Source organism: Pteronotus mesoamericanus, unplaced genomic scaffold (genome assembly GCF_021234165.1).
Source record: "Pteronotus mesoamericanus isolate MK-2021 breed Mesoamerican mustached bat unplaced genomic scaffold, CSHL_Meso_final scaffold_651, whole genome shotgun sequence".
Taxonomy (NCBI): Eukaryota; Metazoa; Chordata; class Mammalia; order Chiroptera; family Mormoopidae; genus Pteronotus; species Pteronotus mesoamericanus.
This window is the reverse complement of record NW_026555325.1, coordinates 26,734,453-26,746,926: the sequence shown is the minus strand read 5'-3', so window position 1 is coordinate 26,746,926 and position 12,474 is coordinate 26,734,453. Positions and strand designations below refer to the sequence as shown.

The 12,474-nt window shown below is 36.4% G+C and overlaps 1 protein-coding gene across 4 annotated transcripts in view; it reads left to right on the top strand.

The window, feature by feature from the left end:
* The window catches only part of COBLL1 (cordon-bleu WH2 repeat protein like 1), a 153,775-nt gene that overhangs the window by 95,228 nt on the left and 46,073 nt on the right, over positions 1–12,474 (top strand). For all 4 annotated transcript variants that reach the window (XM_054562573.1, XM_054562571.1, XM_054562572.1 and 1 more), the window contains 2 exons: positions 9,683–9,884; positions 11,645–11,873. In XM_054562573.1, coding sequence (XP_054418548.1) covers positions 9,683–9,884; positions 11,645–11,873 — 431 coding nt within the window. The remainder of the gene's footprint in view (positions 1–9,682; positions 9,885–11,644; positions 11,874–12,474) is intronic.

The window sequence follows — 12,474 nt, the reverse complement described above, 5'->3', positions numbered from 1 at the left end:
ATGTGTGTGTGTGTGTGCGCGCGCGCGCGTGTGTGTGTGTGTGGTACTGGTAAAGGACCTTTTGCACTAGAGAGAGCAGCTCTGTGCCTTACTGACAGTGAACATGAAAGGATGTTGTTGTTAGAAACAGGATGCCTAGGAGCTGCCCCCGACTCCTCTCAGAAAATGCTACACTATGCATCAGCACAGGGGCTGGTGTCTACTAGTACTTGGGAAAAGTTAATTGTTAATGAAAACGAGCTTATAAACTAAGCAGTTACAGACACTACAGAGAATAAGGAAATATGTGGGTACATTTTTATATTGCTCTAGGTCCTTACCTTATAGTCAGGTATCTGCTCAGTATGTGATTATTCCTCACTGATTAAGTATACATTCCTTTTTCCTCCTTCCTTTTTCTTCAGGACAATTTTAAATAAGTTTTAATTTTGGAAACTTGGTAAAAGATTGGCATTAACCTCTGCTAGCCTGCAGGAGAGCGTTCATGGCCCTACGAGCACAATCTCCTTCCTAAAAGAGGGAGGAGTGGAATCAATACCATCTACAACAGAAGGAGGTTTCTCTCTTTTCTTCTCATACTGTGGAGAGGAATTTGTTTTACTTTGGGCAGATCTGAGAATGCCATAAATGAAAACACAAATAAAGAAAGCATAGAACTGGAAGTTAGAAATTCCAGGCTCTATGGTTGACCTCCATATTTTGCTCTGTGACTTCAAGCAAGTCACTTAACGCTCTGGTCTTTGCTGTACAATCACCCAGCGACAGTTGCACATGATTTGTGATCTGATTAGTTTGTCCAGTAGCACCGATTTACAGCAGAGTTGAGCCTAATCATTCCCAAGTTTTTTGACTGGCACTTGCGGGTTAGATAAAGAGCTCAGAGCATTTTTACATGGAGTACAGTGCCACCTATTGGAGAAAAGTAGACTGTGAATAATGACAAAAGACTACTAGAACAATGTGGGTCCTTTTTGTTTAACAGCTCCTGAACTCATTTCTAATAAAATAGATATTATTAGCAATAGAGAATATTCAGAAAGTCCCAATACTATCATTGGGTAAGTCTAATTAGGTTGTCAGTATGCATTTATGAGGAACAATAGAATTCATTCAACTCAACTGTTTTGAGAATTTATTGGAAGTGTGTAAAATATTTTATTACATGCTGGGGCAGATTTAAAGATTTATAATAAGGAATAATCTTATTCATGGACTTTAACCCCTTATCAGATGTTTGAAATCCATATATTCACAAAAAGTACATATCATCGTGCTTCCTCGTTTTCCTATGACAGTCCCTATTTGTACCTATTATCCCAGAGTAATTATTAATAGTGCCCCCTTTCACTCTCAAGTGTCCCAGATTGAATGATTAATGACATAGCCACCCTACTGGCAAGTGACTTTGTTTGAACACCTCCAGGGTTTAGAAATGGCAGATGTTTGTACATTCCGCTAACCTGAAAGTTCTTCAGTGAACCATGACTTGCATTTTAGATACCCAATGGGACCTTTACAACACAGAAGTAGAAGTCTTGTCATATGTAGCAGATACCAAAACTAGGACAAGATTACCCCTCATATGTGTCACAAATGCAGAAAGCATCACCAGCAGGCTTGGGGCTGATTTAGTGATGTCATCAATCTGTGAAGTATAATTGTGGCAGATAGTATATAGCCTTTTGTAAACCCTCGTCTCTTCTTGCATCCTAACTTGTGGTACCGTAAGCTAAGTTTTAGCTGAAGGAGTACAGTTTTAGACATCAGGACAGTCTGATCCAAACTGCTCCCTAATTCTATATATGCTCTTCATCATCTAGTCATGTAATGTCTCTAACCTCAATTTTTTCATTCATAAAGTGAGAGTAGCTTTGGTGGTGGTTGTGGACTCAAAGGAGGTAATAGATATGAAATTAATACAAGGGCCTGTTATTTATTTCTAAAAGGAAGTAGGGAATCTCAGGGATTTCTCCATTTCAAAGAAGAGATTTTAAAGAGTCTTAAAAAAATCTGCCCCCAGAAATTATTACTGTACAAGGAAAAAATATAAATATTATTAATGCAAAGAAGGCTCTGTAAAGTAATATAATAAACCAAAATTCAAACTGCTGTGATAGTATAGAGAAGGAAAAACCTGTCTCTCAGCTGAGTAAAGAAGTGATGATCATGTTCAGCCAGTCTTTTTCAACTTTAAATATTTTGGCTCACGTTTCAGAAGGACTGGTGGCATGTGCTTCTGCCTCAGCAAACAGGAAACAAGGCATCCTTCCTGTGGCGATCCCGTGGTCAAACCTGTTAGCCAACTTTTGTTAGGTGCATCAGCTGCAGATAATTATTCACAAACCAAAATTGTGGATTTCGGTAGAAGGAATTTGGTGCCTGGGTGGATAATTCTGAACGACTGTACTCAAGAGGTGATTACGTTTCCTGTGGGTGAACTTTGAGACTAGTGAATCCTGAGAGCAACCCCACTGGATGCAGGGTCTGCTTAAACCTCAGTGTCCTACTTTGATAGTGTTATGCCTCCTATTATACTAGAGCTAGGCAGTAAAAACTGTGTTTTTCCATGTACAATGTGCATTTTTTAGCCCAAATTGTTGAGGGAAAAATAAGGATGTGCATTATACTTGGGTTGTACCAATTCTGTATCTATGTAAATTATTTTAATTCTTTTATTTATTATGTGTTAAAAGTATAATTCGAGAAAGCAATAACAATAACTATATGGAAAGTAATATTCTGGAATATAATAATCAACTTTATGTATAAGTAAAAGTTAAAGTGAAATATTTTTTTTCCCTGAAAGTTTGAGCCACAAACATGGGTGCGCACTATGCGCCAGAGCACTGTACCCACGGCAGAATACGGCGATTCCCACGCCGTCCCAGTCACCTAGGTCAGTGTCATCTCTTCTGTGCTTTTAGTGCCAAATGCTGAGGTTTCAATTAAATACTTTAAGTGTTCAAACTGGTCTGAGGCTGTTTTGAAAAAGATCTTAGCCCAACTTAATGCCTCTATTGCAGCACCTCTTCAAAGATGTCAGGGCTTGCCCTAACTGAGTAGCTCAGTTGGTTAGAGCATTGTCCCGTTAAGCCAAGATTGAGGATTCCATCCCCAGTTAGGGCACATATAAGAACCAGCCGATGAATGCATGGGTGGGTGTAACAACACATGGATGTTTCTCTTTCTCTCCCCACCCCTTTCCTTTCTCTCTCTCTAAAATCAATAAATAAAAATTTAAAAAATAAGATGTCATGGCTTTAAATACAAGGCTACTTACTATTCATATATGTTACCTGAACAACAGCTTCTACAACTATATATTTTTTAAAGGATAAGAACCTCCTTTTAACAACTTTGCCTTTTTGTGTGCCAGATACTGTACAGAGATCTCAGTTACACATTGTGTGCTGTGTGTTCGAACTCAGTGGATGCTTAAGCAGAGTTACCCAGAGATAAATAATCACTGGTTCCTACAAATTCCTCATTTAGTGACATTGACCTCACTGTACGTTAGGCACTGGGAATAGAGTGCTAAAAGGTGGTCCTCCGTCAGAGAAATTCACATCTAGGTATAAATGGAACCCAGATAACATCTGAGGTCACTCTGCTCCTTAAGATCTAGATAAAATTTGCCTATACCCCTATTCTACTTTTTGTGGAATGTTCGACCCCCTTTATAACATTATTGTAAATTCCCAAGGGTTCCTCTGGCTCCAGCTTTATATATTATTTTTGGATTCTTATTTTTTAGTCTTTAACATTTGAAATTCTCTTTCTTTTCTTGACTTTGTTTCTCCTAAATCTACCAGGACTTAGGTCATGGTGTTGGGGGCCGGGGGCGGGGCGTAGGTTAGTAAGCTTACTGCAATAGCCTGTAATTTAAATGAACATTTCAGGTCTCTTGCCCTGTCCTTTCGGCAACCCTTCCACTTTGTAGTGTCCCAGAAATGCTGGCCTCCTTCCACTGGCTAGTTCCTGCTTCTATCCCTTGCATGTTTTCACACTTTTCTTCTTGTATTGGCTGTAATGTTATCAGCTCCTTACAAAATATCTCTGAAATCTGACTAGACTTAAGTCACCACTGTCTCCCACCTAAATTTTTGCTACAGCTTTGTGACTTTACCCTCAGGCTGTTCTGACTACAACAATCTGAATGTAATCCCTTGAAAATGTAAAGTCGATCACTCCTCAGATCTCTACAGTAGTTTTCTATTAGTAAAATTTCAAGTCTTCACCACCCTTAGGTCTTCACTGTAGCCGACTAGATTCAGTTTTTCCTTAAACACAGTAGAGCACACTCCTGCCTCAGGGCCTTTGCATTTGTCAGCTCTGCCTGGAGTGCTTTCCTCAGATATTTCATTCCATTCAGGTCTTTGTTCTAATGTTATTTTTCTATTTAGGGTCTATTTAAGGCATATTTTTACCCTTCTTTTATTTTTCATCATAGCATTTATCATTATTTGATATACTATGTATTTGACTTGTTCCTTTATCCTTGTCTCTCTGGATCACTGTTTCAAAAACTATGGTATATATTAGAAATAGCAGGAGAGCTTGTCAAAGCAGATATTGCTATGCATCACTCCCAGGTTTTCTGACTCAGCGACTAGGCCGAGACTTGACAATTTGCATGTATAACAAGTTCCAGTGAAACTGATGCTACTGGTCCATGAATCACGCTTTGAGAACGAGTACACTAGAACTACTAGGTCCAATACTGTGGCCAATACATGTAGCTATTTAAATTGAATTTAAATAAAATGAAATTAAAAATTTAATTTGTTAGTCCACTAGCTCAGTATATTTCAACTGCTCAACAGTATCAATGTAAAAATGTCCAAACCTACAGAAAATTTTATGAGAGTTTATTTGAGACAAACTGAGGACATGCTTGGAAGCAAGATCTCAAAAATTCTCTGGAGAATGGCAGTTGGGTGGTTCTTTTTGTGTCTTTGGGATCAAAGGAGGGAAAGTAAAGAAGATTACACGAAATCCATTGCTCACAGGTTAAGGAGGGAGAAATCTCTGACAGGATAAAACAGAAAATGGAGAGAATATTTACAGGAAATAGGGATAGTATATGGGCAACAGGATCTGGTACTCCCTTGAGGATCGTCAGAGGGGTCTGGAAAGGAGGATTACTCTGACATTTCCAAGATTTGTTAATCAGATGAACAATGGACTTGCTTAAGGTTAAGATAAGCCTTTTACAAAGGAAGTTATAGGCCTGTGATATGACTATCCACCATGCCCGGCCCAGTCAGTAATTTATGTTCAGCTCACCCTGTGAGCTTACTTTCAGTCACTGAGCTTGTTAGGTTTACTTCATAGCTCCTTCTTCATCCACGTAGCCACATGTGGTAAGAAGCCATTGAATTGAACGGGACAGACAGAGAAAGTTGTCATCATTGCAGAAAGTTCTATGGGACAGCAGTGCTCTGGAACGTACACTGCGTGAAGATGGGTTTCTTTCCTGTTCTGCCCTCCCCCCCAGGGAGTTGAATGCTCATATTGATGTATCTGGTCTACTTGGAGCTTGCTCTAGTGTAACGAATAAGACAGATAATACATAACTGTTTTTAACATTTAAACTATATGTTAATGAAAACACTTTCTCATCCTCTTTAAATAAAACTGATTTACACTTTTTAATCTGAAACTGCCCTGGCATTAGGTTTTAATTGCTTTCTGGTCCTGGGGGCTTAGATGTGCTGCTAACTCCCCCATGTTTTGAGGCACCTATGAGCCGTGTGCTCCTCTGCTGCAGTCCTTGTGGCAACCTCAGGGGCTAGAATTCTTAGCAAATGTTTAACCGCTTTCAGTTTTGATTTCACTTGTGAATTTGAGTACGTATTTTTCCTAATCCAAGCATCTTTATTTTGTTTTCCCAATGGGTACATCTTTTTGTACTTTTTATTCTGGTAGGCAGTTTATGAGGGTGCTGTGGATCCCTGCCATACCTTTCATGATCTGCAGGTGAAGGCTGAAATGCTGTATCTGGAATTCTTGAGTTCGTAAATTTGTGACAGATTCAGTTTGTACAAATGAGACTTCATACCTTTTGTCACAGGTTGTAGTCTGCCTGGGGGCCTCTAGACAATTGAGCACATAGTCCTGGCCTTGAGTGTGGTGACTGCCCTCCGTAGAGGCTGTGACAGGAAGCAGAGCAAAAGGAAGACCAATACATAACTTTTTTTTCCCCCCATCAGATGGCTAGTTAGTTCTCCCAATAGCAATTCCTTAGGGTGGTTGGTGACTCGGGCTATGAAAGAATTCACAAAGAGAAGTGTAAACAATAAAGTTTTAATCCACTCTCCAAGAAAGGAGAGGGGCGTGGTGGGGAGAGATGCACCAGCGTTGAGGGGTGGGAGCTTTGAGCTTTTATTGGATTGAAAAAGGGTGGAGGGTGGCTGCTGTGTGACCCCCGGGCTGTTGGGGTGTTGTAAGCGAGGCTGCAGTTTGTTCCAGTGTTTTCTTCTGCCTGTGGCTATAGAGAGTGGTTAGTTCTGTTCTGGCTTTCCAGTAATTTCCATTCCTGGGGACAAGCTCAAAAGAGTACAATTGCAGTCATGTTTAACAAGGTCACAGGCCTGCTCAGCAAATGGCGCCACCATAGCAAATGGCGCTGGCTTTACCCTTTCACAGTTGTTGAAAATTTAATTATTTCCCAGAAATTTGAAATACCATTATTATATGCAGTGTTAAATTCCCACCTGTTTTTGTGTCTGTTATAGAACTTTTGGGTCTATAGTATTTATCTTTCTGGGCATAGAAATATTTTCAAGACAAAATTGACTTCTAGAATTATCAAATAAACATTTGAAACTAGAATTATAGAATGAGAGAATAAAGTCATAAAGAAGTTCTGTGATTATTACCTGTGTTTCGAAGAAGCATTTTTATTAGAAAACATCCAGGTAGTGTTGAGTTCAATCATGATATAGCTCTTACCAGTATGAAACCTTTTTGCCATAAAATCAGGTATGGTGTGCAATGGTTTGTTGATGTAAGAAATATCCAAACCTGTGGAAGATTTTTATAGGAGTTTATTTAAGCCAAAACTGGTGATAGTTGCTGGGAGGCAAGATTTCAAATGCTATGGAAAATTGATAGTTCTTCAGTTTCTTTTATACATATGAAGTTAAGGAGGGAACCCAAGGCAGATTGCATGAAGGTGGGAGAAAGTAAGGTAGGGGTTAGGTTACAGGATAATGTGCTCTCTGCTGGGGGTACTTATGCTTATTTCAAAGGTGGATTAACCTAGATGCATAAAAGCAATGGACAGGGCTTGCTTAAAGCAAAGATAAACCTTTTACTACAAAGTTATATGTCTGGGGCATGGCTACCTACCATGACCTGCCCATAAGAACCTATGATCAGATCACCCTGTGAGGTAATATTCCATAGAACACCATTTTTATCCACAGATAATAGATGACCAAATCAAGTGAGGGGATAGGCCATTTTTAAAATATTCTTGGCCCATTATCCACTCCATCTATTAAATTAGAAAATTAATATATCACAGATAAAAAATACAGTATTTTATTAAGGCATATCAGAAGGGTTAAGTAAAAGTATATGAGTTAAATTGTTCTTACCTTTACAGATGGAAAATATATATTCTCCTTAAATGTTTATGTGTTTGTACATAAAGGGATATAAAATGATGGCACAAAAAATAGTGGTTAACAAAACAAAATAGAACTTTACACCAATAACTACTTTTGTCCTATTAACTTACTGCGATTTCTAAAGAACTGAACATTTGGGTTTTTAAATTCTAAAGAACTATACATTTAAGAAGTGTGTTTGAAATGTAAACTTTAGTATTTTTATATGTGTTACTTGGCACACATATATAGAAAGGAAGAGAATTACAATCTGAACACACCGCCATTTACTCATAGACAACAGTGGACAGCGCTCCATTTGGTTGGCAGTGAAAGTTTTTTCTTACTGCCTATAATTCTATTGTATTTACCTAGACATTGCCTAATCCTTCTTAACCTTACTCACTATCAGAAAAAGGACATACCATTTCCAAGTGTAGAATTGGTGTGTAACATCAAATTGCTCACATACAGTAGTGTGGTAGTATGTCACCAAAATAATTCCATTATGGTAGTCTCCCTTTAGGTGCAACTTAGTGTGTACGATCCAAAACCAAAATGTGGGCAATTATAAACAAATTTATGTATGAGCATACTACATCAAGAAAAGGAATAAAACTTCTAAATATTTTTCTGAAATCATCTAATAAAGACATAGGAAACATATTCTGAGGACTGGATACTTATTCTAGAGAACATTTTTTGCTGTGGGACTTTGAGTCTTTTATTTATTTTTCTTGATATATGTGTAATAGGGTTCTACTTGTATGTGGGGGAGGAGAAGGAAGGCGAGGGTACCATTGTAAATCGTACCTCTTTATCCTATGGACATTGAAATGGCCTAAGATTGGACATCAACCACAAAAGGTAGGGAGCTGAACACAGGGGATGGTTTGAGAATCTTTATGATGTGTTTTGACTTCAGCACTACCCAGTGTCAGACAACTATCCTTCCTCAGCAGGAGACTGCTTAAGAGCTGACAATTAAGAAAGACTCAGAGATCACATTGTTCTATTGACAGTGTGAATGAAAGCACAAGTCTGTGCTAATAACTGGACTCTATGAAAAGGGAAGCCAAAAACTGAGAATGTCTCTGGATCTCAAGTTGCGTGTACAATTTCCTATAGAAATAGATTTTGCATTACCATTAGCGTTTAGAATTTAATCACTTTTTGAAATTTTCTCATGTATGTAATTGATTTCTTTTTTATTGTTTAGCACAAGAGCCCATAAACTGTCAGTCAAGGGCCAGATAGTAAATATAATTAGCCTTTGTGGGCCATGCAGTCTCAGTCATGTTCTGTTCAAATCTCATTGTAACACAAAAGCAGCCCTAGATATTATGTAAACACTTGAGCATGACTGTATTCTAATAAAACTTTATTTTAAAAAAACAGGTCATGGGCCCTCTTTGACCTACAGATGATAGTTTGCTCACACTTGGTCTAGTCCATCTGGTAGAGTATTAGATCGATGGGAGCAGGTATGCCACACATTTGTGCTGTGTGTCTAATGCCTAGGAAATATTAAATATGTTTGAATGAATTAAGAAATTTGAGCTACACTTTTCTTTGGGATTATGTATGCTTACCCATGTAGACATTTACTATGCTTTTCAAAGTGCAAATGGTGGTGGCTCTTCTTAATGCTTTATTCTTATCAGAACTTTGGGTTATAATCAATTTGTAACTAAAGATTGTTAGTATTTTAAATAATATTGTGAAGGAGCATCTGCTAACCTAAGTGACTGTTCTTGGGTAAGTAAAGGACTTTTCCATCTGAAATTTATAAGCTGAAGACAATTTGGCAGATAAAATATAGATGATTTTAGAACCAACACTGGGGTCCAAGCTATTTTGACTACTACTCAGGACATTTTAAAAACTATAATTTTGTCTGCTTAAATATAAGTAGTTAGATTGTTAAGCTGCTTTCACACTTTCCAATTTGTTGCCTTGTTTTATTATATATATTGAAAACAAGAGGCCCTAAGAAAAATGCATGAAACAGTAACTTTGGCAGTTGATGAAACTGTGTTATGATCAGCATTGCTCTTGTTTTACAGTAAACCTATGATGGATTTGTTGATATTCCTCTGTGCCCAGTATCACTTGAACCCATCAAGTTACACAATTGATCTGCTGTCAGCTGAAAAGAAGCCCATTAAATTTAAGCCAAACACACCAGTAGGGATGTTGGAGGTGGAGAAAGTAATTTTAAAGCCAAAAATTTTGGATAAGAAAAAACCTACACCTATAATACCAGAGGTAAGAATTTCACTGTAGATTTTGATATCTTATGGCTACAATACTAAGTTGATTTTCAGTCCATTATAAATAAAATATAAATTGCCTTTCCTGGTCAAATTTCAGGTGAATATGGCTGTCATGTTTCCCTAGACCACTTTGTTTAGGATTCAGTTGGTTATTGATCCTTGGGTTAAGTAGAATTCAGGGAATACTTTAGAGTTTAGATGCTCTAAAGTGATCTATATGACAGTATTAGAATCTGACAATTATGAATATCTGTATTTTAAGCTACTCTTTTAAAAAGTATTTTATACATCAAGAAAGGTTTTAGAACCTTTTAATGAAAACTCATTTGGGTCTCTCCCTCCCTTTCTCACCCCTCACCCCGCCCCCCGCATCCCTTCTTCCTTTAGGCATGTCTCTGCTCTCTCTCTCCTAGGCTCCAAGGGCCCTTCTTTTGCCTCTGTAACTTGTTTCCTGAGTCCACGCATCCCAGCTGGCTCACTTCTTCCATGGCTCACTACTTCTACCTCTGTGATTTTCAAAGTAAACTTAAAAGATTTTATTTAAGAATTTATTAAAATAACTTTTTGGCTTCATTTACTTGGTAAGCGGTGGCTGTAACGTACTGAATTTTACATTATTGTTCATTTGAGCTTTGCAATGGCTCAGTTTTCTGAAATGTATGTATTTTAAGCAAAAACTTCTAACCATAATATTCAAGTGTCATCAATTCTTGATATAACTGGTTTTATTCCATAAGCAATAGAAGTACAAGCTTATGGGTTTCAAGAAATAGTCTTTCATCAGGAACAACAACAACCATTTAAAACTTTAGAAAATATATAGAGGTTTATATATTAATAGTTCCTTGACAAATGAGTATATATATTCTCATATTTTCTTCATATTCTTAAAAAACTGTTTATAAAGAAAGTTAATATTTTTATAATCCTAAAACATACTTGCTTTCTTCAATATGTGATTAACTATTAAATATTAATTAGGGTAGTGGATTATATATCTAGGTATGTGGACTACTTAGAAATAGCATTTATGCTATAACATGGAATCATATGTGGTGTTTCAGTTTTATGAATTCATATTAAGCTTTGAGGATCTGCAATCTGTAGATTTCACTTAGCATGGTCCCATGTTTCAAAGTTCTGTTTATACTCAGGATTTAATTCAGTTATATTAAAATGATAAAATGCTTAAAAATCTCAGTAATTTTGCATTGTAGCATTAAATATCTAAATTAGGAACATTTTAATATTTTTTACTAATATGTTAAAATTAGCCAAAATAGTAGTAATATAGTCACAACAATAGATAGTCATAATAGCTAATGTTTTTTATTGATAATTTACTATGTGCGAGGTGCTATGCTCTTATATGTATTATCTCACTTAACTTATTTCAAATGGAGAGAAGTTAAAAATTTTTAGTGTTTTAACCAAAATACTACTTTTTTATTGAGACAACTAAAAACTATTAAAAGATAATATTCCTCAAATAAAAGATAGAATAAAACATGCATAACCCTGTATTATGTATTTGTTAATTTGAAAGTAAATATTTTAAAGAACAAAAAATATCTATTATTATTTTTGGATTTAAATCTACTTAATACTTTACAAGGGTTGTGAATTTAATCTAGATTATTTAATAAGCAAACTGTTTCTAAGACTCTGATTTGGATTTAGGAATAATATTAATCAGAATTAGGTTTATTTCGGCAAATTATGGTATAACTATGGCTTTAATCTCTGTTTCAGAAAACTGTGAGAGTTGTGATCAATTTTAAGAAAACACAGAAGACAATAGTGAGAGTTAACCCGCATGCATCACTTCAAGAACTTGCCCCCATTATATGCAGCAAATGTGAGTTTGATCCATTACATACCCTGTTATTGAAGGATTATCAGTCTCAAGAGCCCCTCGACTTGACAAAATCTCTTAATGACCTGGGACTAAGAGAATTATATGCCATGGATGTCAGCAAAGGTAAGGCTCATTTTACTCATTTGACAGGATGCGCATATGGAAGGTTGGGCAAACGTAGGTTTACAGTTGTGAGTACCTGAAACACAATTTATTCTTGCATTATTATTTAATTATTGTATTATTTTTCATACAAACAACCATAAACCTACTTTTGCCAAACCCTGTATGTATATATGTGTGTATATTGTGTTTATATATAGTTTTTGTCAAGTTCATAATGGCACTTGAATGGATCCTGTAGATCGAAGTCAGTACATGGCATTAGAAATAAGAAAACTAAATATAATATAATTTTCAGTTATTGAAATTGAAATAAAAACTTGCCTCTTTTAGCTGTCATCACATTTTACACATTTCCATCTACCTATGAATATTTTTTTTGGTGGAATTTAACTTAATTCTTTGTGGCTTTGGTATTTAAACAGAAAATACAAATTTACTTCTAATTTCATTGTTGTTCTAATCAAGTGTGAATTACTGTAGACTTACTATGATTTTGTCTGCATCTTAACTATCATTTAAGTTTGGAAGTTTCTTGCTAAATTTTTTCTAATGTCAGCACCTAAAACCAACTGGCTTATGAAATGAATCAGTTTAATTT